This window comes from Aythya fuligula, chromosome 2 (assembly GCF_009819795.1).
Source record: "Aythya fuligula isolate bAytFul2 chromosome 2, bAytFul2.pri, whole genome shotgun sequence".
NCBI classification, from domain to species: Eukaryota; Metazoa; Chordata; class Aves; order Anseriformes; family Anatidae; genus Aythya; species Aythya fuligula.
The window spans coordinates 302,835-326,175 of record NC_045560.1 but is presented as its reverse complement, the minus strand read 5'-3'; the positions used below and the strand labels follow the sequence as shown (position 1 = coordinate 326,175).

At 62.8% G+C, this 23,341-nt stretch overlaps 1 protein-coding gene across 1 annotated transcript in view; it reads left to right on the top strand.

The window, feature by feature from the left end:
* Nucleotides 1–23,341, top strand: part of AGAP3 (ArfGAP with GTPase domain, ankyrin repeat and PH domain 3) — a 129,385-nt gene that overhangs the window by 29,028 nt on the left and 77,016 nt on the right. The window contains 4 exon segments of the mRNA XM_032182154.1: nucleotides 16,645–16,703; nucleotides 22,179–22,266; nucleotides 22,452–22,537; nucleotides 22,855–22,996. Coding sequence (XP_032038045.1) covers nucleotides 16,645–16,703; nucleotides 22,179–22,266; nucleotides 22,452–22,537; nucleotides 22,855–22,996 — 375 coding nt within the window.

Here is a 23,341-nt window from a genome sequence, read left to right as displayed (position 1 = left end):
GATCATCACATCAGCTCCTCTCTTTGGATTTCAAAACGCCGAGGAGATTTCACAACGTCTGGCCTCGTCACACCGCGTCCGCCCCGCAGCTATCGCTGGAGCATCTCCTGCAGGGTGGGCGAGGAGGGGACGGGCTGTGCCCACAGCCTGGGGACCTCGGCGTGGTGCTGTCCAGCTGGGCACTGCCGCCAGCAGGGCATCACGGAGCAGAAGCGAGGGCAGCTCGCTGCTCCACCGTGCCCAGAGGTGCCATCAGCAGGGGAGCTCGGCCAGGCTGCTTGGGGAAGCTCAGCGCCCCTGGGAGGCTGGGGGCTGCGTGGGGCTGGGGGCGCGGCGATTTCCCCGTCAGCCGCGGAGGTTTTGCAGCAGGAGTGGGGCTGCGGACGGCCGTGTGGGAGGAGGCAGGAGCTGCAGTGGCTCCAGCTCCAGCTCTGCTTCCTTCCCGGCTGCCTTTAACTGCTTGGTGCCCGGGCTGCAGCAGCTCCCGTCCCACAGAAGCTGTGGCCAGCAGCCGGGGCCGAGCGGGGCCTCCCTTGGAGGGGCTGTGAGCAGCCAGCCCCACGGGGCCAACCATCGGCGTGGGGCTGCGGCGGTGCAGGGGCAGGGGAGCTCCCCTGCACTTGTGCTTTTCTCCAGGTTCCTGCAGGTCTGAGACCCTGGGAGCCTGCAGGGTGGGCGTTGTGCAGATGGAGGTGGGCTGGCTCTGGATGGGCCGTGGTGGCCGGGCCGGGCTGCCCAGGCTGGTGGGACTCGTCTGTGGCTGTGCTGGGGACACGAGCCGAGCCCCAGAGCCCCTGCTGTGGCCGGGTCGGAGCTGGGGATGTCTCCAGGCTTTGGGGAGAAACGTGACGGCCGCTTTCTGCTCCCCACCCGTGGGGCAGAGGATGGATTTGCCCCAGCCCTGTGGGATGAGCAGGCAGAGCCTGGCCCCCAGCCCCGTGTGCCGGCTGCTGCGCCCTGCGTGGGGTGCGTGGGGCTGCGTGGGGCAGGGTGGGCTGTGGCACGGGGCTGCGGGGGCCACGGTGCCGCACGCCCCAGCAGCAGGCCCACGGGGGCTGCCCGCCCCCAGGCGCTGTGAGATGCAGGCTCAGCCTCATCAGTATTCCTGCTGTGTAGCTGCAGAGCCCGGCAGCTCCTGGCACGGCGCCGGGTGCTCCCGCAGCGCAGGCGGGCTGGGCTGCCATCCCGCAGCGTGCCCCCAGCCCTCTGCTCCGCTGCCCTGGCCTGGGACGGGCTGCAGGGTGCATGCTGCGGTTCCTGGGTACCCTGCAGCCTGCCGTGTGTGCACGGCTTTGTCACCGTGCCCTGTCCCCTGCCCGTGTCCCGGCAGCGCTGCGTGGGTCCCTGCCCACAGTCCCACCGCTGGTGTGGGCTGCCTGGGGGCTGCCGGCCTCAGGCACTTGCTGCAGCCCCGTGGCCACGTCCCCCTGGGCTTGGCGGGGTCTGCTCTGTCCTGGTCTGCTGCCAGCATCTGCCAGGGGCTGGTGCCTTATGGTCTAGTCAGTGCTGGGATCTCGTCCCTCTGTCCCCAGCTGCCGGGGCGTTCTTGCAGCCCTGCCAGCCCCGGGGCCGTGCTGAACATGGGGCTTGCTGCAAGGTGCCTCCAGACGGGCCCCTCTGCAGAGCAGCACCCTGAATCGAGCGGGGTGGGGACAGCAGCTGTCCCAGGTGAATCGCCCGCTTGCAACCAAACCTCTGCATCTGCACGCAGCTGGAGCAGAAGCAGCAGTGCTGGTTGGTCCTGGAGGGGCGAAGCGGAACAGCTGAGCCGTCACGGGTCAGACTTTTTTCCAGGGGCCCCACCCTGGACTTCATGGGCTTACTGGGGAGCAGCCAGCAGTGGAAAGTTCCCTAGTTTTCCGACTGACTTCCAGTGCAGCTGTTGTTTAGCCTCTCATGTCTTTTGTTAATTTAAGCCAGATGTTCATTGCCATAATGTTTGCAACAGGGTTGTGACTCATAAAAGTCCTGCTAAGAGACTGACTTCCTTCTGTCCCCAGGCACCTGCCCTGGGTCAGGAGCACACAGCACGATGTCCCTGTTACATCCCGCTGCCAGGGCTCCTCTGGACGTTCTCATGGCACGGGGGACTGGGTAAGCAGCCATCCAGGAGCGTGGTGATCCCTGCTGGTGAGCTCGGATAGTGTCACCTTCCCGTGCAGTACTCACAGTGACAATCAGAGTGGTGCGATCAGCTGAGCAGCCTGCCTGAGAAGAGAGGCTCGCAGACAAGGAGAGGTGCGTCGGGCATATTGCAGCGGTGGCTGTCCCTAAGCACCAGTGGCTTCCTTCATGGTCCTGTTCCCCATCGCTCTCTTGCAGCCGAGCCAGCCGGAGCCGTGCGCTGGCCGCCCTCGTGCCAGCCCCTGGGGTGCCGGTGCCGGGCTGCAGCCCTGTGCCGCCAGAGGTTGTGTCTCAGGCTGCCTTCTTCTGGTTTATTTTTAGATGTCTCTTGTTCTTTCTGCAGGAATAGTGCCAAGGGGCTTTGTATCAGTGCTGTAGCATATAGAGCCCTTGCCTCATAACAGGCTAATTAGGTAAAAATATCTTCATGATGTTACTGTTGTAAAGGCAAATACCTTCTTGGGATATAGCAGCACAAATGCCTGAGAAGCACGCTCGTTTTTTGTCTTCCCAGTGCTGCAGGAGGCCTCAAGTGAGTATTGTGCCAAGGTTCTGGCACTGCAGCTAAAAAGCAAAAAAAAGAGGTGGTAGACGGGCTAGAGAATTGAAAGGAGGGCATTTAAAACATAAGTAGCTGTAAAAATGTGATCTGAGCGGAACAGGAGATGGTGTCAGGCTATGGGGAACTTGCTGCTTCTGAGCGTTTGTGGCTGCAGAGCCTCAGCCTGCTCTGCGTGTCGGGCCTGGCCATGGCAGAAGCCAGCTTGACGTGCAGGAAGGGGGGTCTGGGGCAGGCACCGCGAGGAGGAGGAGGGTGCAGGGCGATGAAGGCAGCAGCGGGCTCGGGGAGGCTCTTGGAGGCGGGTCAGGCCCCGTGCCCTGAAGCCCTTCCCAGGGTTATTTTTGTGGCTCAGCGATCCCTCCGTGCCCAGAACTTACCAGAATTTTTCAGAGCGATCGGAGCTGTGCAGAAGGTGCACCATCTGGCGTCGTTAAAGTTAAACAAGCCCAAGATTTTGGGAGGGGATGAGCAGAGCCGGCCTGCTTCGTTACGTGAGCAGCTCCCGAGGGCTGGGAGCGCGGCTGTGCAGACGGCTGCTGGCAAGGACCCCGAGAGGTTATTAGTCTCGTTTCCTGCCCGAAGGCTGATTACCTGGCTCTGAATTAGTCCTGACAGATGTCTGTCCGATCGATTCTGACCTCTCCGCTGACGGAGACGCCGTGATCTCCGCAGACAGCCTGTTCTGGTGCTCGGCTCCTGTCAGAAGCCGTTCCTCGTATCCGCTGCCTGCGGGACTCCCTGCTCCGCGCTGCAGCGTGGCTGAGCCCCCTGCTCCTGCAGGGCACCAGACGGCGGGGGCGAGGGTCGATCCTGGCAGCCCGTGTGCTCCTGTGACCTTGGCACAGACGGCAGGGCCGTGTCTGGCGGCTTCCCAGGCGCCTTCTGCTCAGCTCCAGGCACTGCTGGCCGGGCAGAAGGGGAGCTGGATGTGTCCCATCATCGTCCGGAGCGCTGGCACGCTGTGGGGACGGGCGGCTGCTGGATGATCCTCGGTCTAGAGAGCTGCTCCCTCTGGCAGCACGGAGCAGCTGGGAGAATGCACCACAGAACGGGGGGTGTTAGTGTCTGAAAGATGCAGAGAAGTAAGGGGAGAAAAGAAGCAAAGGGGAGAAAAGGCCCTGGGACTAAAGGAGGGGGCTGCTGGGTGCAGCTTTGCTTCTGCCCTGCGCTGATGGTGGCCTCGCTCCTGGGGGCTGGGAGAGCCTGGGGGATCACAGTCACAGAACCATCCAGGTTGGAAGAGCCCTCCCAGATCACCCAGTCCAACCTCTGACCTAACACTAACCCATATCCCTAAGCTCTACATCTAAACGTCTTTTAAAGACCTCCAGGGATGGTGACTCCACCACTTCCCTGGGCAGCCTGTTCCAGTGCCTCACAACCCTTTCAGTGAAGAAGTTCTTCCTAACATCCAACCTAAAACTCCCCTGGCGCAACTTTAGCCCATTCCCCCTTGTCCTGTCACCAGGCACGTGGGAGAACAAACCAACCCCCACCTCTCTACAGCCTCCCTTGAGGTACCCATAGAGAGCCAGGCTGAACAAGCCCAGCTCCCTCAGCCGCTCCTCGTAGGACTTGTTCTCCAGGCCCCTCACCAGCTTCGTCGCCCTTCTCTGCACCCGCTCAAGCACCTCGATGTCCTTCTTGTAGCGAGGGGCCCAAAACTGAACACAGTACTCGAGGTGCGGCCTCACCAGAGCTGAGTACAGGGGGACGATCACCTCCCTAGCCCTGCTGGTCACACTGTTCCTGATACAAGCCAGGATGCCGTTGGCCTTCTTGGCCACCTGAGCACGCTGCTGGCTCATATTCAGCCGACTATCCACCATCACTCCCAGGTCCTTCTCTGCCTGGCAGCTTTCCAACCATTCCTCTCCCAGCCTGTAGCTCTGCTTGGGGTTATTGCGCCCCAGGTGCAGGACCCGGCACTTGGCCTTGTTGAACTTCATGCAGTTGACCTCAGCCCATCGGTGCAGCCTATCCAGATCCTCCTGCAGAGCTTTCCTACCCTCGAGCAGATCGACACACGCACCTAACTTGGTGTCATCTGCAAACTTACTGAGGGTGCTCTCAATGCCCTCGTCCAGATCATTGATAAAGATGTTAAAGAGGACCGGCCCCAGTACCAAGCCATGGGGAATGCCACTAGTGACCAGCTTCCAGCTAGATTTGACTCCATTCACCACAACTTTTTGGGCCCAGAAATAGAGGAGGGTGGGGGAAAGAGAGGAAGGGGCTTGGCCGACGTGAAGCAGCGGCTTAGGGGCGATGTGCTCAGTGAAGGGAGAAGGCCGTGCCCTGGCAGGAGGAGGGAGCGGAGCTGTGCTCTGATGCTCTGCAGCAGTCCCCGCACATCCCGCGTGGGGTCAGGGGGCAGGGGGGTAGCGTCGGGGCGCTGGGTGTCTGTGTGGTGCTGCTGGTGGCTGACATCCTCTGCGCCCAGAGCCCAGACAGAGCCCAGAGCCCCTGGGTGCTCCAGGGAGAGGGGGGCCGGGCGGCGGGGCTGCACCCACGGGAGCACCGGGGGGAGCTTGGGGCAGCCCCGGCCGGCTCGCCCGGGGCAGGCGGCGGCGGTGCGGTACCGGCCGCGGCCCCGAGCCCCGGCACCGGCTCCGGGTCCGGCTCCGGGTCCTCCGCCGCGGGTGGCGAGCACGGAGCGGCCCCGGCCCGGCCCCATCCCGGCCCCGCCGCCCGCACCGAGGCGCTGCCGCCCCCTGCCGGCCCCGCGCTGCCACCGCCGGGGGCTCCGGGCTGGGGGGGGGGGGCGGCAGCGCCGCCGTGCCCGCGGCCGGGGCCCCGGTGGCGGAGCAGCGTTGGCTGGGGAGGGGGGGTCCGGCCCGACCCCGCTGCGGGTCCGTGGGGCTCCCGGTGCCGCGCCGCTCCCGGGGCCGTGCGGGCGGCGGGGGCCGAGCGGGGCCGGCCCGGGAGGGCTCCGCGGGGCCGGGGCGGGGGCAGCGCCCGGTGCCCGCTGCCCGGGGGGGGCGCGGCGGCGCGGGGCGGCCCCGTTCCCGTCCCCATCCCCATCCCCGTCCCCATCCCAGCGCCGTCCCCGGCCGTGTTCCGGGGCGGGCCCGGCCCCGCCGCCCGCGGCGCTCGGGAGCGCGGCCCGGGCATGCCGGCGCGGCGTGGGAGCCGGCGGGCGGCGGGCGGCGCGGGGGGGGCGGGGGGCGGCCCGGCTGCGCCGCGTGCCCGGGGCCGGGCGGGCGAGAGCGGCGGGGGGCGGCCGGGGGCCATGGGGCAGCCCCGCGGGTGACGATGTCGGAGGGCCGGCACCGCGGCGAGGCGGCCCGGGGCCCCCCGCGGCCGAGCCCCCGCCGCGCCGTCAGCGTCTGCGAGTCGCTGGACCTGCAGGGCGTCCCCGCCGTCCAGGCCGCCCTCGGGGCCGCCCAGCAGCAGCGCCGCCGGCCCAAGAGCTTCTGCGCCGCCGGCAACGGGCTGGGGGCCGGCGCCCCGCTGCCCCCCGCCGCCCCCGGCCGGGCCCGGGCCGCTCTGCTGGACCTGCTGGGGCTGCGCTCGCCCCGCAGGCGGGAGGCGGCGGGCGCCGAGGGGTCGCCGCCGGGCTCGGGGGCCGGGGGCGCGCAGCGGGCGCGCCCCAGCAGCATGACCTTCCTGCCCGCCGGCCGGCCGCAGCACCCCGCCGACGGCGCCGGCTTCCTGCGGGGCGGCTCGCTGTGGGGCAGCCGGCGCTGGAACCTGTTCGGGGGCAGCGGCCGGAGCAGCCCGAGCCCCAGGAAGAACCTCAGCGCCCTGCGCAAGAGCTTCAGCTTCCGCCTGCGGCGGGGCCACGAGCTGCGGCGCTCCGAGTCGGGGGGCCTGCTGCGCCCCGCGCGCCTCCGCACCAAGAGCGAGGGGGACGCCAGCTCCCTGCACACCTGCCCCAGCAAGCGCGACCTGCTGTACCCGGAGCTGGCCCGGGTCGGGGGCGGGCTGCACGCGGACCCCGGGCAGCCGGGGGGACTCTGGAGACTCCTCACGAGCCGCTTCCGAAGGCGAGAGCGCGGCGGCACCGGCGGCGCCTGCCCCAAGGAGCCCCACGGCGGCGCCGACCCCGTCCTGCTGGGCAGCGGCCCGCTGCGAGCCCTGGGTAAGTGAGCGCCGGAGCGGCGCTGGCCCGGAGAGAGCAGAGGGCGGCGGTGGCCTGGCCCTGCTGGGGTCCCTGGGCTGGCACGGGCACCTGGCTGCGTCTCGGTGCTGTGCGGGGTGCGCGCTCAGGGAACTCGGCTGCAGAGAGGGAGCGTGGGCGTTTGTGGGGCCGTCTGGTGCCCCAATGTGCTGGTGCCACCGTCGCGAGCACTGAAGGAGCAGCGGTGGCTGGCTCGGAGGAGATGCTGCGAGGAGTTCCTTCCCTCCTTGCCTGGCCACATGGGTCCCACGTCGTCCTTGCCGTGTTGGTGTCCCAGCGAGGGCAGGGACAGCTGAGCCTCGTGCAGTGGGGTCAGGGCAGCGGGGGGAACTGAAACTCATGTCCTGCCTGCACGAGAGGGAGACGGGTCCTGCTCCTGGGCAGGGGCTGAGTGATTTGGGAGGCTGCCAGAGCAGAGGCAAGGAGCAGCATGAGGAGCTGGGGAGCACAGAAGGGGCTCCTCATAGGGATTCCCGTCCTGTGAGCACTGCCCTGGAGCCAGAGTCTGCCTGGGCGCTGACTGCAGGGGTCTTACTGGGGGTGAGCGGGAGCATGGGGCACTTGCTGGGTGCAGGGCAGCCTGTGAAACGCTGCGGTGGCTCCCAGGTGACATGGCAGGGAGGGGACAGAGAGCAGGAGGCCTTGGGGACCGTGCCTGTGAAGGACTGGTAGCTGAAGCTGCCGTTGCTTGCTTGGCTACCCGACCCCTGGGCCGTGCTGCGGGGTGTTGTGCTCTGGGTGCAGGGGCTGCGGGGCTGGCAGAGGCTCCGTGGGGGCAGCGCTGCCTGCGCCTCCCTGCCCGGTCCTGTTCCCTGTTCCCTGTTCCCTGGCACAAGCACAAGGGGCGAGCGGCGCTGCGCGGGGCCGGGAGGTGCTCAGCTCCTGCAGGCTTTTTAAGGCATTGAGCGCTGGGTGAGCAGAGCGGGGGGGCCGGGTTTGGGCCCTGCCGTTCTCGGTGCAGGCAGGGCAGTGCTTCCTGGCGCCCGCGAGCTGCTCTGGGCTTCCATCGTGGGGTTCCTGGGGTTCAAATCCAGCGGGCTGGATTTGGGCTGGGGGGCTCCCCGAGGAGCTGCAGGCACCCAGGGCAGCGCCGTGCCCGGGCGCTCCCCAGCAGGGCCGGCCCTGGGGCTGAGCGCAGGAGCAGCTCTGCTGCAGCCTGAGCTTCGCTGCCACACGGGTGCTGGCTGGGAGCTCAAGGAGCTCGTTGCTGCCGGTCCCTTTGTCCTCGGGGCTCACTGTGCCTTCCAGGTGAAGGACCGGGAGGAGCGCGGAGGCTCCGGCCGAGTGGCCGGGACAGCCGTGGGGTGCCGTGGGGTGCCTGGCTGTGCTCCCCTGGGTGCGCTCCTCCTGCGGGGCCCCTGCTGCTGGCAGGGGTGCCCGGGGCCGGGTGCGGTGCTCGGGCTGGGTGGCGGGAGGTTCCCAGGCAAGGGGAGGCTGCGCTCATGGCTGGGGAATGTGGGTGTATCCGGGCAGGGAGGGCCAGGCCCTGCCCGTGCGGCAGGGGGCCTGTTCCTGCTTGCCGGCGGCTTCCAGCAGGAGCTGCGCCAGCAGCCGCCAGCCCGTCTGCTGCATTCCCAGGGGAGCAGCTGAGGTTGCTTGCTGGTGCCCGTGTCCTCGCCCCTCACCTGGCTGGGACAGGTAGGGGCTCCCGTTGGGTCCATCTGCTGGAGAGCCTGGAGGTGCTTTGCCAGGGCACTGGAGAGGGCCCGGAGCCCTCTCTGGCGGCGATCAGCTGGCTGATCCGAGACCACTGCTGGCCAGGGCTGAGCATTTCCCCCTGTGGCCTGTGCTGGAGCCTGGGGACAACCTTTCCAGGCTGGCCGAGGGGCTGTCGCTCAGTGTGGCAGAGCAAGCGCCACTTGCCGGAGCTGCAGAGCTGACACTTCTGTTTGCTCTGTGCTCAGAGCACCGTTTGTGTCAGTAGCTGCCTGGTTTCACCTCGCTCAAGATACGCTCTGCTGTGTCAGTGAGATGTGAAGGAGCAGCCGTGATGTCTGCAGACTAAAGCTGCTGCTTGTCCTGTTTTACACGTCCCATCTCTCCACGAAGCACGTTGGTCCACAGGCTCTGGCTCAGGGGCAGCTCTGAGCCTCCAAGCCAGGAGGCTGCAGGCTGGACACAGACAGCCTCAGCGCTGCTCCAGCGTGGCCGTACTGGAGCTCTGTGCCCTGCTCCTGTTTCAGACGTGTGGGCCAACAGTGTTTGTAACACACACTCAGCACTTCAAAAACCTTGGTGCTTTATGCTAGCGCTGCCTACCTTAGCCCTAGGAAAGTTGCTAACGCAGTCCCAACATGCCCTCCCGAGGGGGTGCAGCTGCAGTTGCGGTTATCAGCTCTTTGGAGAAGTTGGGTATATTCGTCCAGGCAGGGATCCAAGCCAACTTCGCTACCCTGTTCCCAGTACTGGGAGAATGTTGTTGATAGCAAGCCCAGGTACCGGCCCAGCGCAGCGCTCTGCCATGGAGACATTCCCAAAGGCTCCGGGGGATGCTCCCAGTGCCTTCTGCAGGCCTTGCTGAGACCTCTGGGCTCTGCGTGCAGCGTTTGCTCCCTGCTGATGCAGGGCTCCAGCACAAGGAGGGACGATCAGGGCAAGGCAGAATTTGTTGCCTGAAAGCTGAAGAGCTTTTCATGGTGTATCAGGATGGAGGCTGGCAGGGGATGTGATTTTCTGTAAACACAGCAAGGACGAAGCCCTTGGAGCTGGAACAAAGTCAGCACAAAGTCCAGCCGCTGTGGGCTGACCACAGATAACGGCGGGCGGCTCAGAGGAACGTGTCCAGGTCTCAGCTGGCGCAGTTCTGAAGGGCTGTGCTGACACAAGGCTTGGAAAGGCTGGGCAGGTTGGGGTTGTTTCCCTGCTCGTGGAGGGATCATATAAGGGGTACAGCATCCCTGGCATCTGGGCTCCGCAGTTCAGGGAGTGTTCCTTGCAACCACATTGCCATCTTTCAGGAAGATGATTTGCTTTTATAAGGTGCCTTAAGGTTTTGAGGTAACTCCCTCTACTCCTCTGCTTGGTGTTTGACGGTGCAGAGGACTAACCTGTAGGCTGTGTGTGAGAGAGGACTACTGGGAGAAGGGGAAGGTGTTTTTACATTAATAAGGTGAAGTTTGCATAGCGAGTTGTGTAGATAATGATATGTATCGCCTCCTGTTAGTACCTGCCTGAGCTTAGCGGGGAGAGCTGGTGAGGAGCAAAGATGGCACGATGAGTTTGGAGACTACGCCTGGGCCGCTGAGCCCAGCCTGGTGTCCACGCTTCAGAAAAACGTGGAAATCGGGAAAATGCCAAGGAAGGAGTTGTGGGGACACAGAAACACCTCATCCTCAGGGCAGGATCGGAGGAGATGAATGCAGGAGGTGCAGAGGAGTTTGATTGCAGTCTTCAGATATCCATAGGAAGGGGGAACTTCAAAACCCAGGGCCTTTTTAATCTTAACCCGCCTTGGCTTGTGGCTTTAAACAGCTGGAGCTGAAGTCAGACATCTTTGGAGCAGGTTTTTACTGGCGAAGTGAGTCCCCGGCACAGCGCTTGTGTTGGGAGGGCGCTGGGTTATCTGCGCCCGCGGGTCGCTGGCAGGGAGGGCTGGCTCCCTCAGCAGGCTGCAGTCAGGGCCCACAGGGTTCGGTGGCGTTCCTTGGTCTGCGAGCATTTGGACCAGGACTGGAAAGGAGCAGGGCCCGGGAGGCCTGGAGCACACGACCCAGCGTCGGGTGGTGGCAGGGCAGTGCCCGAGCCGCCCGCAGCATCGCTGGGAAGCCAGGGTGGGAGCCGATAACCGCACGCTTCTTTTCCAGAGGTACACAGGAGGCTCTCCCGTCACTGCTGCTAAATATGCAAAGCTCTGGTGAGATAATCCTTGCGAAGAACACGTCCCACACACCATCTCCACACCGGCTAAGCTCTCTGGCAGGAGCAGCAGCCGTGCGTGTGGAGGCCCTCGGCCTGGAGAGCTCCTTCTCCCCGCCGGCATTGCCAGGCTTGAGGCTTTATCGAGCCCGGCTGGGAAGAGGTGGCTCTGCCCAGGCTTGTAGTGCTCTGCTGCCCTTTTATCTGCCTGTGTGGGCAGGTGGGTACTTTGGAACTTGGTTTGTGTGGGCACTTGTGTGTTTGTTCGGCCTCTGACCTGCTTTCGAAGCTGGCTTTAATGTCCAGGGTTTCAGTGTCCGAGTTAGTTCCACAGCGGCTTGGATAACGAGGTGGTTAATTATTAGTTGCTGTGTGCGGAGACCCAGATGTGTCTGGCACTCGCTGTCCTGAAGCACAAGGTAGGTGAACCTGCTGCACTTCATCCCGTGAAGAGCTCAGTGCAAACAGTCCGGGCCCCTTCTGCGCCCAGCTTTGCAGTGGGTGTGAGCAGCCGGGGCTCAGCGCTGCGGTGGCTGTGTTCCCACTGGGTGCCCGGTGAAGGCTGGTGGTGCTGCCGCGAGCACCCTCTGTGCTGGAGGGTTCAGCTCCTCCTTCCTAGCGTGTGATGCTCTCGGGGCCCCCAGCAGCGGTCTGTCTGTCGGCACTGATGGTGTCCATCCAGCCGAACTGACAGAGTGCCTGCCTCCTGTCTGCTCCTGCTCGTGGCAGGGACCTTGTGTGCACCCGTCCTTCAGTCTCCTGGAGCAGAGAGCTGCCTGTGCCGGGAGACCTCCCCGAGAGGAGGTTGTGGGCCCGAATCTCCTTTTCCAGGAGGGGTTGGGTCGGTCGCCTCTCTGGTGTGCCTCAGACCAAGGCCAGCATTTGGCTGTGCGAGGGCACTCAGCATCCAAGTGATGCCGTGAGTCCACTGCTGCTGCTTGTGAGCTCAGGTGCGCCTGGGGAAGGTACTCAGCCACGGGGCTGGCGGTCTGGGCTCTGCTCTATTATTAAATAACAAAGAAGAGGGAGGAAGAGTGGCTGGGTGTGTTTTAATGTGAAATACTAAACAATACAGGTAGTCTGGCAGTGCAGCTAATCGAGTGAATCACTGCTCCCGTGTCTACACGAGCCCCAGCGATGAGGGCGAGGACGGTTCACAAGGGTGTTCGCCTGGCTGGAGACAATCCGTGCTGAACGGGCTCGTGCCAAGGCGCTGGCACTGCAGGGAGGTGCTGACAGGGAACTGCCCGCCTGGGTTTTGGGTAGTAGCTGTTCTTGCGTTGGGCAGACCAGGTCACGTCGTCTGCTGGCTTCGTGTGTGCTTCCCCGTGGTTGCTGCCTCTCCCCCGGAGGAGGCTGCGGTCGCTTCTTGCAGCAGGGATGGTGCCCGGGTGGCCGGCATCGCGCCCTGCCCCGCTCACTGCGGGACGCAGGCGGGGGAAATGGTGTCACCAGCAGGGAGACCCCGCACCCCGATGGATCTCCTTGCGTTAATGTGAACACGAAACTGACGGGGACAGAGCGTGCGGTGGTACAGAGCTCAGGCAGGTGAGAGGCAGGGAGCCTCCACGTGCTGCCCATCAGCAGTGAGCAAGGAACGTTCGGGGTGGCTGGAGCTGACATCAGCGAGCTGTGTCAGCTTTTCTCGAGTCAGGTTACCTGGCCTGTGGCTGTTTTGGGTAGTTGAGAAACTGCTCTGGAGGTGCCTTTCTGACAGCTTCACGGATTTCATCCGCCCCTCCTGCACACGGTGGCTGCTTTCACTTGCTGTGAGGAGGAGCAGGTGGATGGGGAGAGCAGCGCACGGTAACGCAGCGAGCAGGGCAGCTCCCCACAGCTGGGCACGGGGGCTGCCTGTCCCGGGGGGCCGTGGGGTGCGGGGTGACGTGGCTGCAGCGCCTGCTTGGGGCAGGACTACAGGGTGAGCTGTGCCGATGTCAGCACGTTGTGCTGGGCTGCGTGTGTCCATGCGTGGGGAGAGGTGACCGGTGTGTGTGGGGAGCAGAACTGTGGGGTGTAAGGGTGGCTGGGTGGCGGGTTTGTAAGGCTGAGCTGGGGCACACGCCGTGGCTGGCAGTGTGGAATTGGGTCATGATCATGGTCCTCAGGGTTCTGGGCGAGCCCGTGGTCTTGAGGACCTTGTCTCATGGCGATTCTTCAGGTGCTGCAGGAACTGCCAGATCTCGCTTGGGGCAGGAGGAGCTGTAGTGCTGTGGGTGCTGGTCGATGCAGACAAAGGCATTTGCTTTTCCTCTTCTAGAGGGCCAGAGCCAAGCTTCTCCCTGTGGTCTGTAAGGAGTACTAGAAGTGTGTGTGTGAGAATGTTGCTCTGCTGACTAAGCAATTTGGGGAACCTGACACTAACGCCTCCTGGTTATGAGAGTTTCAGCTTTCAGGGCATGGTTTATAAAGCCCCCAAACTCTGCTTTCAGGCCCAAACTGAAGAACAGCCAGCCAGTGGCAGTAGTTCAGAGTGAAGGTGCAACTCGGTTGGAATGCCCTTCCAGCACGGCCTCCTTGCTTCTGCACAAGGCCGGCTCACCTGGCAGTGCTGTGCTGGGCAGAGGTGTGTTGGAGGCTTGCTGCAGCACACCGTGACGCTGGTTCTGCACTCCCACCTCTTGCAGGAGCTGGGAGGTTTCCCAGGCGTGCCGTGAGGTGAAGGCAGAGGACAGGGCCGAAGGCGTCTGGTCCCAGATGGGCAAACCCAGGTGTGCCGGGACGCCCAGCCTCCTCACATCTCTTCCCCACTGTGTCCAGGCACTGCCGTGCTTCGTCACCAGTCCCGGTGGCAGAAGACCCCTCCGGCACTGCATCATACAGCCGATCAGGAGGGTCAGAGGGTGAGTGGGTCCGTGCAGGTGGCCGTGAGGGAAGCCCACCGGGGTCACTCGGTGAGGCAGGAGGGGCCCGGCCAGCTCCGGGAGCACCACAGGTTCCTGCTGAGCAGAAGGAGCGGTCTGCTGTGCCCTGCTGGCTTCTCCCTCGTACGCACTTGGAGATGCGGATATTCTTCCTGAAAGAAGGGAATTTTAGTGGAAAGATTCATGTGTACATGTACAGCTTGTGATGGGAGGTGGACACAAGGGCCTTCTGTTCCTGACATCTGAGCCTCTGGCTTTGGAGGTGACCCACAGCTGGAACTGGCCCCTCTAAGATTTGTGTCTCCAGCTGATTCTGAAGGGATGCTGTGCCCGTCTTCAGTTCAAGGCCACTTCCACCCCAGTCTTTGTTCCTTCTGTCATGTAGTCAGCAAGCACTTCCTTTCACCTTTCTGGGCACTGGAATAAGAACAGCTTCACCTGTACTGTCCTGAGCACATGCAGTGGCGGTATCAAGCCCATGGTGTGCAGGCAGCGTGCCGTACCGCTCCGGCTGGCTGGTCAGCCGGGGGGCAGCGGGGTGGGCTGGGCAGGTTGGTGGCAGGGTGAGACTTCCCAGCCCAGCCGCCTGTTCTGCTGCAGGGCGCGATGCCGAGGTGCTCAGCATGGGCAGAATGCGGGCAGGCTGCGACCCTGCCACGCAGAAAAGAGGAGTCAGCAGTGAAACCGGGGGCGGCGATGATCAGGGTAGCTGGAGGAGCTCGTTTGCTCTCTCTGCTACGAGGGCAGGGCAGATCAGTGAAGTCAAGCCCAAAACAAACAAGAAATCAGGTTTTCAAGGAACGAGTATTTACACTCCTGAAACTGCTTGCTAAAGAGCGATACGGAAGTGAAATCTGATGTGGTTTTAAAAGGGAACAGAACAAGTGCACTGAACAGCTACACCAAGGCTCAGGAGAGGCCTGAGCTGCAGAGACCGGGGCTGTGGGCAGCGGAGGGTGGCACCGTGCGCCCTTACCGTGCCACTGCCTGTGGCCAGAGGGCCAGCATGGTCAGGACCTGGGCCTGCATAGCTCGGCATCGACCTGCGCTGTGGTGGGCAGGCGGGGAGGTGCCGGCACCCAGGGAGCAGGGCTGGGCAGAGCTGGCGTGCTGCGGGGCACGGCTGGCACCGGGCAGCACCGGGGGCCTGGGCTGCAGACACCGCCTGTGCAGGCAGCCGGGGGCAGGCAGGGAGCACCTTGGGGTAAGCGCGCTGATGGTGTTTGTTAATTGAAGCTGTTACATGGCTCGATAGAGCTAACTTGGCGCTGCGTCACGGTTTATTTCTGTTGGGACTTACTCAGAGGCCTTCACAGCAAGTTAAAAATCTGTTGTCAATGAACTCCTGAACCTTGTTTGAAAAAAGGCACGTTAGAAGAGTTAGCAAGGAGGCAACCAGCAGAAATTCACCCATTTGCTCTCTCCTGAGCATCCGAGAACAGGAAGAGGCAGGAGAACAGCCTGCCCTCTCCACGTCTCTCTGCCTCTCTCTGTTTTGAAGCCAAGTCAACAAGTGTGCTTTACTTATGCTCCATTCAAAATCCCTGGAAAATTATGCCTGATTTTTGCCAGTTTTTCACAGTTCAAGGAAATGTTACGCGTAGTGAAGCAGTGCAAGCGTGCTGCCTTTGTCTGGGCTGGAGGGAGGGGATGCCAGTGAAGAAGAAAGTAGTAATGCTGCTTTAACCACCGCGGTTAACCAACAAAGGAACCAAGCAGAGCAAAAGTTACGGGAGGAGGTGATGCCTTTTTTTAGACAAAGTAATGTGTTTGGAAATCCAGGTGTGTTTTCTGTTGCCTTTTTGAAAGGGCTCCAGAACCTGTCATTTTCCTCTTTCTCTTTAAGTTACGTTTGTAAAGGTTTTACTCCTGCCTTAAAACTTTCCCTGTAACAGAAAGAAAGAACAGGTGGGCAAGAGAGACCACAAAGAAACAACTCCTCTTACAAACCATCATGGTGGTGATGAGCAGCCTTGTGTTCATCACGAACACTGTGGGCACAGTGAGCAGGGCCCCGTGGCCCCGGAGCAGCTCCGGGCCGTGCGTCCCCGCTGTCCTGGGCCAGCCGGAGCATCCTGTCCCAGATCGGATATCCTGGAGAGGAGAAGGGGCTGCGGCTGTCGCAGTGGGGTGCTCAGCTCCCCCCAGGAGCGGTGAGGGCACGGCATGGCCATCGGCTGTTTGTTTCTGCGACAGTCTGACCACACCACCTTCGTTCCGTGTTCTTAGAGAAGCAGCGCGCAGGTTTCAGCTCTCTGAACCCCCTGTTATTTTCCTGCTGTGAACATCCAGCCAGTGCTGCTTTTGGGTAACCCCCACCCTGCAGCCATCCCCGCCGAGTGCAGGGCGCCGCTCCTCTTCTAGGGCAATGAAATACGCCGGGTCTGTTGGGAGTGGCTGCTAGCGACTGCTGATACTTGAGGTGTTCTCCAGTCGCCTGCTCCTCCTCCGGTGTGTCTGGCTGTATGTGGGAACTCTGTTGTTTGGCCAGCTCCAAGGGATCGTTTGGATGTAAATGAAGTGTTTGTGACTTCTGTGGCAGAAGGAGGGTGCTCCCCGTGCCACTCAGAGCTGTTCCCGGTTGTTACAGCCTTCTTAAGCCTATTGCAGCCTTCTGCAAATTACAGAAGGTGCACACCATTAGTTGTGCTCGCTTTCAGTCGAGCACATGCGCTATGACCTGCCTCCAGCTCGGTATCTGCACAGCGTACAGCACGCAGGTACTGCAGTGAGCGCAGTGCTCGGGGCACCCCGCTGGGTGCCTTCGGTGCAGGGGTGTCCCGTGTCCCCACAGGGGCTGCTCCCTGCAGCTCCCCTCACCCTGCGTGCTCAGGAGGGGTGCTGGAAGGTTTTCTGTGCTCCTGCAGGGAGGAAGGAGCTGCCCCATGCACCGTGAGCTCCAGGCTGGCCGCTCCTTCTGCCCTGGGCTCCGGCTCCAGGGCCAGGCACAGGCGGTGCTGGGCCTCGCAGGGCTCCGCTGCCACTGGAGCGGGTGGGAGGGCTGAGCCACAGACCTGGCTGGTGAGCAGGGTGAGTGTGGCGGAGGGAAGAGGCCGGGAGGGATCCCGAGGGAGACTGGTGACCCGTCGTGATGATTTCTCCTCTCTGTTCTGCAGATTCCTTTGTGAACAGCCAGGAATGGACCCTGAGTCGCTCGGTGCCTGAGCTGAAGGTGGTGAGTACTCACGACCCCTGGTTCTCTGGTGCTTCTCCAAATCCCCAAGAAAAGCCCACGTTTTCCTGTGGCTGAGTGAGTTTGCGTGGGGGTTTCAGCCTCACAGGGAGGAGGAGAGAGGAGCCGGGGCTCCCGCTGCGCTGGGGGAAGGTGAGGGTCTCTCACTGGGTCACACTTGTGCGGGAGGGGTTGGTGGTCTGGGCAAGCACTCGGACGTGGAGGTCCAAAGGCGATAATTTGAGCACCTCACCCTTCCTGCTGGCCACTACAGAGCCACAGTTCCCAACCCTGCCCCAGAGGGATACTGATAGGATGAAGCCGTCACCTCTGGTGCTTTGTTCTGCTCGACAGAAGGCATCAAACTGCGTTTTTTTGGTGTGGGATGGGTTTCCTGCAGCACTGTTACCAGGCGTCCTCGCCTGCTTGTCAGGGGGACACAGCATCTGGTGCCTCCGTGCCCGCCTCGCCCCCCGCACAGCCCTGATCGTGTGGGCCCCCTGCGGTGGGGACCCAGTCCCAGGGCTCAGCACCCCTGAGGTTGGGGGCATTTCCACCACGGGTCGCTGCTGGGGGCGTGTGCCTGCTCAATGGGGCTGCCTGAGCTGCTGTGGGGCACGGGTGGTGGGGGGTGGAGGATGTGGGTGGTGGGGGATGCAGGTGGTGTCTGCTCAAGCCAAGCCGGCTGGCACAAGAGCCAGAAGCCGTGCCTGGGGCCAAGGGAGGAAGCAGGACCTCCCTTCTGGTGGCACTGAGCTTCAGATGGGTGAGCAGCGCCCTGCCAAGGAGTGGGCCCAGGGGATGGGTGGGCAGGGGGTGGGTGGGCAGGGCCCCAAGCATTTCTCGTGTGCCTGGCCCTTCTTTGTCACCTCGGCAGCCTGCTCCAGCACTTCGCTCTTCTTGCGCTCCCTGCAGCAGCCTTTACCTCCTTTTGAACCTGTTGGGCATGTCTCCCTTGAGCCCTTTCAAGATTAATTTTTTCAATCTTAATCTGAAAAACAAGAAGCGTTTTTGCAAAACATAGAAGCAGCGTGCTGCCACGGTTGTTCTTACCTGCAGTTAAGTATAAATTGAAATGAACTTTGAATATTCACTCGTTAGTTTGGCTTGTGAAGTGAGCGTCTGTTCAGAACTATTCTCGCAGCTATTCCGTGCATTGCTTTCTGACACGGTGACAGTGTGCAGGCTGCAAAGCAGGGCTGCAAGCTAAACAAACCCACAGCCTTCAGCTCGTCCTGAATCTACAGAAACCTTTTCCCGTGATTTCCATGTCCTCTGGGAATCTCCGCTTCTCTGGAGTTTGATCTGGCTGATGCGGTTCTAAGACCTGAAGCCTCTCAGAGGGCTGGTCCATGATGTGTGGGGCTGTGCCCTTCCTGCTGTGTCCCCGGGGCTCTGCTGCAGCAGCCGACTGCGGGGGGTCTCTAGGATTTCTGGCTCTGCCTGAGGGCAGGAAACCTTCTAACCAGAGCTGCTCCTGCTGCCGTCTGGGCAGTCGGTGTGGGGCGTCCTTGGGCAGCACACGGGGACAGGGAAGGCTCGACAAGGTCCAGAGCTCCTGGGTGGGTGCCAAAGGGACGAGCTCAGCGCCAAGCTGCTCCGTGGTACGTCAGCCCTGCTGTGCCTCTCTGCCCCAGCTCTCTGGGCTTTTGTTTCTGTCTCATCCACCCCAGCGGTGTGGCTGTCCTCACCAGCCTCAGGTCCAGCTCTTCTCTCCAGGTCTCTGCAGGGAGATGGGTCTTGGAGTGAGCGCCCTGAGCTGTCGCAAACTTGCATGACTGCTCCACACGTCGCCATCCTGCAGTCCATACAGGCATTGCTAAACATCCAAAACTTCGCAAGAAACTTTCCCTGGCTTTGCTGCCTCCTGGTTCCCCAGCAGCTCTCCCTCCCCTCAGCCCCACTGTACGCTTCTGGTGAGCAGCAGAGCACAGCGCAGGTGCTGGGAGAAGCTTGCACAAAACACCCACGCTGTCTCTGACCTTCCAGTCCTTATCTGCAACAGAGACCTGGGCCTGTGAGCCAGGGGTCACAGTTCTGTCAGTGGAAGATCCCAGTCTCACCAGGGGCTTCCCTTCTACAGCACACGATGCTTCTGCTGCAGCCTGCGTCCCTCTCCACCACGGGCACAAACCCATTCCTCCACCTCTCCTGCAAGAGTTGTCTTGCCATCGACATCCTTGGTCCTGTTCCCGTTTGCACCACAGGTGGTCACTGTACTTTATCCAGAGGTTTTTAGGAGCTCGCTGTACTTGAGCTGGCCCCGTAGTTCTACCTGCAGCCCCTCGGCCCATGGCACGGTGCAGGTGGTCCCGCAGGCAGGGCACGGAGCGCTGCTGGCAGGGCTCCCGCGCGGCGCCGGCTGTTCGCTGGCTGTGCAGGCCGGGTGTGTGCCTGATTCCTCCAGCATGCCTTGATAAAGAGGTTTCCATGGTTCCTGAACACCACATTTTACTTCGGCTTGCTGCCTCTGACGGGTTGTTCTCACCTGTGACACCAGCTGAGCCTGAGGGTGAGGCAAAGCAGAAGTTCATTTCAGCAGGACAGGTCAGGATTTCGCATTGCACTTTGTTGGCTCACAACCAGCCTCCGTACAAGTTCCGGAAAACTAAATACTGTTCAGGTGTCCAATTTCTGGTGGTGGCACCTGGCTGTCAGGGAGCCTTGGGGGTCCCTCTGTTTCCCAAGGGTTTCTCCCATGCTGACGCAGCAGCCGGCCTGGGCCGTGCTGAGCCCCCCGAGCCGCGCTGTCCTCCCGTCTGTGCCTCCTGCCCCGGCGGCTCCTGCTGCCACCGAAGGGCTCGCGGGTGGGCAGGGGTCTGCAGGCAGAGGGCCATGGCCTCTGTCCACAGCAGCATTCATGAAACCTGCCCGCTTCCAGGGGTCGTTGGCTCCAGGAGCACGTTACCTGTGGTTAGTTCCGTACACACCCGCTCTGTCTGTGTGATCTTCAGCTCCTCTTGCAGGTGACAGCACCGGCGGCACCGCGGTGGGCCCAGGCACACCCTGGGACCATTCCTCTGCCTGCTGGCCCCGCGTGGCCATCGGGCTGTGTGTCTGCGTGGCCAGGCTGGGGGCTGCCCCTGAGCACCCCCTGTGCCGGGCACCCCGCTGGGCCCGGCCGTCCCCGCAGGAGCCACGGTGCGACGGGCAGCTCCCGCCTGCTGGGCTGCCTGCTGCGAAGCTGGGAAACCTGCCTGGCGGTGACTCACGCCTCCAGCTCGTCTGCTCGCCTGCAAAAGGCACGCCGTACACCTCTCAGGGTGGCAAGGCAGCTTTCGTGTTCCCAGCCCCTCCTCTCTCCTCGCCCTCCCGCTTCTGGAGGCAGCTGCGTGTGGTGCACGGCGCTGGGCACGGCCTTGGGCTGCCGTGAGGTTTCCGGGGAAATTTGGGTGTCCTGGGCTGTCAGAGCGCTGTGTGCTGACAGCACGGGGCCTGTGGCTGGGTACGTCCTGCTCCAGGAGCCACCGGGCTGCTCCCCAGGGCAGGCGGCCGCCCTGCAGCCATCAGGGCTCTTTGGGGCGGCTCAGGGAGAGCTTTGGCACTGCCGTGCCTCCTGCCCATTTTCGATACCCACGCATGACCTGCAGCCAAGGGACAGGATTTAGGATTTTAATTTTGTGTCTCATGCATATGGGTGCTTGCTGCTTTCCGGCAGACTGTTAGCTTTTCAGTGCTGTGTACCTGCTTGAAATATTCATAGAATCATGGGATGGGTTTGGCTGGAAGGGACCTTAGAGCTCACCTAATTCCAGCCCCCTGCCACAGGCAGGGACACCTCCCACTAGACCAGGCTGCTCAAAGCCCCATCCAGCCTGGCCTTCAGCACTTCCAGCAATGGGACATCCACAGCTTCTCTGTGCAAGCTGTTCCAGTGCCTCAGCACCCTCACAGTAAAGAATTTATTCATCATAAAGGCTCTGTATGTCCACCTGGGCCTTCCTGTGCCCCTGCAGAGACCCTTGTATTTCCAGCAAATGTGGATACCTTCTGTGTGCTCAGGGAATCTCATGGTCTGGCCCGATTGCAGGTGTAAGGAGGGCAAAAGGTCAGTTGTGCGCTTCATAGGCCTGGGGGGCAGCATCCCAGGTGCTTTAGCATCACCCTATGTTTGCTGTGAAGCAGCTCTGGATGTGTAGGGGCTGTTAGGTTTTCTGGAAGCACAGCGTCCCTGTTGGGGCATCTTCATGGGGACATCTGTGGTGGTTCCGTCTGGTACATGCAGACGTGCTCAGATGGCAGAGTTGGAGTTCTGGACACGCACCCCAGGGAGCTCTTTGTGGGAGTGTGGCTTGGGCACAGGGAGCGCAGTGCCTGCAGCAGGGGCTGTTTGTGAGCAGCCCCATGGTGAAGTCAGGCTGCCAAAGCCAAAGGTGAGGTGGGTGCTTTGGGGCGCTGCGTGGAAGAGGAGCAGGAGCCTCCTTTGCCCTGGTAGGGTGAGCCGTGGCCCTGCCTTCCAGGCCGGCTGCACAGTAAGCGTTTTGCAGGTGCCTGCCTGCCTCCCTCACCTGCAAGGCTTTTGGTGCACAGTCCCACGTGAGGAGCGAGCTAGGAGCAGCTCGTCCAGCGCCTGGCCAAGAGCCTCTCCGTGGGCCTGGGGCGCTGGCAGCAGGCAGAGAGCAGCGTGCTACGTGTGGCCCCGCCGCTGAGGCGAGAGGGGTGCGGGTGGGATGCTCCGTGGGGTGCAGGAGCCACTGCGTGAGCTGCACTGTGCCCTGGTGTGCATTGTGCTCTGGGATGTACACTGAGCAGCCTGAGCTGCGTTGCTTGCAGGGGTGGCAGCAGACGCCTCCTTCCCCATGACTGCTGTCCCCATCAGCAGGCAAGTCCACTTGCAAGCCCTGAAGCACTGGAAGTTTTTCAAACCACCGGGAAAACGCTGATGTTAGGAAGAAAACTGGGTCTGGCTGGCCCGTCCTGGCACAGCTGCGTTCCTTCTGAAGCAAATCTGGTTGGGGCGATCCAGACTTAGCCCCTTAGCCTGCTGTGTCTGAACCCAGTGAAAAGTTGGTGCCAGGTATCTTTATTTTCCAGCTCAATGACAATGAGTGCTGGGTGTCTGTCTCCATCGGCAGCACAGCCAGCTCTGCTGGGAAACGCTGCAGCAGCCTCAGAGCCGCAGCGAGGAGGCAGCGCCGTGCCTTGCTGCTGGTGTGGGGGCAGCGGCAGTGCCAGGAGCTCCCCACACCCTGTGCCAGGCCTTGACAAGAGCCACAAGCGAGCGTGGGGCGCGTGGGCTGGGGGAAGAGCTCTGCTCCTTGTGAGCCGGCTGCCACTCGGGGCCAGGAGCGGGGGGCTGCAGGCCAGGGGCTGGGGCTGCACTGGCAGGGCTGTGCCTGCCCCAGGTGGGACCAGTGGCCCTGCCACCCTCGGTCAGTGACAGCGGGGGTGTCCCTGATGCTGTCACCCCGTGGGGAATGGCCGGGCTGCCCCGCGAGCGGGAGGTGAGCGGTGGTGTCACACGTGCCTTTCTTCCAGGGCATCGTGGGGAACCTGTCCAGCGGCAAGTCCGCCCTCGTGCACCGCTACCTGACCGGCACCTATGTGCAGGAGGAGTCTCCAGAGGGTAAGGTCTGGTTTCGGGGGCGGGTGGCTGGGGTCCTTGGTCCCCTCCTGGCTTCAGCAGCGACCCCCGTCCTGCACATCTTCTGCCCCCGCCGCTGGGCTCTGCGGCCTCCCCGGCTCCCAGCGCGGGTCCCGCTGCGTGCGCTCCCCCTCTCACTCGAGCTGCCGCTTTGCTCTCTTCCCAAGGTGGCCGATTTAAGAAGGAGATCGTAGTGGATGGTCAGAGTTACTTGCTGCTGATTCGAGATGAAGGGGGCCCCCCTGAGCTGCAGGTAGGAGATCTGTGCCCCCCTCTGTCCCTTCCCACTCCGGCACGCTAGAAGGATTAGCAGGTCCCTGGGGAAGACCCGGCCTGGCTGCCACCCCGGGGAGCCCATTCCTGGGAGAACATACGGACTGCGAGGCCCGAGTGGAGGCTGCCTGTATGGTGACTGCTGGCCCCAGGCCTCCCCACGGCGCCGGGGAGGAGCGTGGGGCCTGGGCTGTGTGTGTCCGAGCCCATGCTCAGCGTCAGTCCCTGCTGGGCGCTGCCGGCCCTGAGCACGGGGCGCGGGGCCGGGTGCTAACAGACGCTGTCTCCTGCCCCCAGTTTGCTGCCTGGGTCGATGCCGTGGTGTTTGTCTTCAGCCTGGAGGACGAGATCAGCTTCCAGACGGTGTACAACTACTACCTGCGGCTGTGCAGCTACCGGAACACAGCGGAGGTGCCGATGGTGCTGGTGGGCACGCAGGGTGAGCGCGGGACGGCTGGGCGTCCTCCCCACAGCCCCTGCCCCGTGGTCAGTAAATGTCCAAAGGAGCCCGGGCGTGGGCCTTGCGAGGGGCTGGGAGTCCTGGTCTCCCTTCCTGGTGCCGATGAGCTGCGTCGGGACAGGGTCACTCAGAGGCCCCTGCTTCTCAGGGCCCTGGGGGAGCTGGATCGTGCCTTCTCAGAACATCCCAGCTTTCCTGCAGGGAGCTGCTGCACTGCGCCACTGAGCCCTTTCCTCTCAGAAATACTTGAATTTCTCTGCCTGCCTCCCGTGGCTCCTGTCTGCAGTGTCTGCTCCTGTCTCCAAGGCAGGGGTGGGGGCCTGT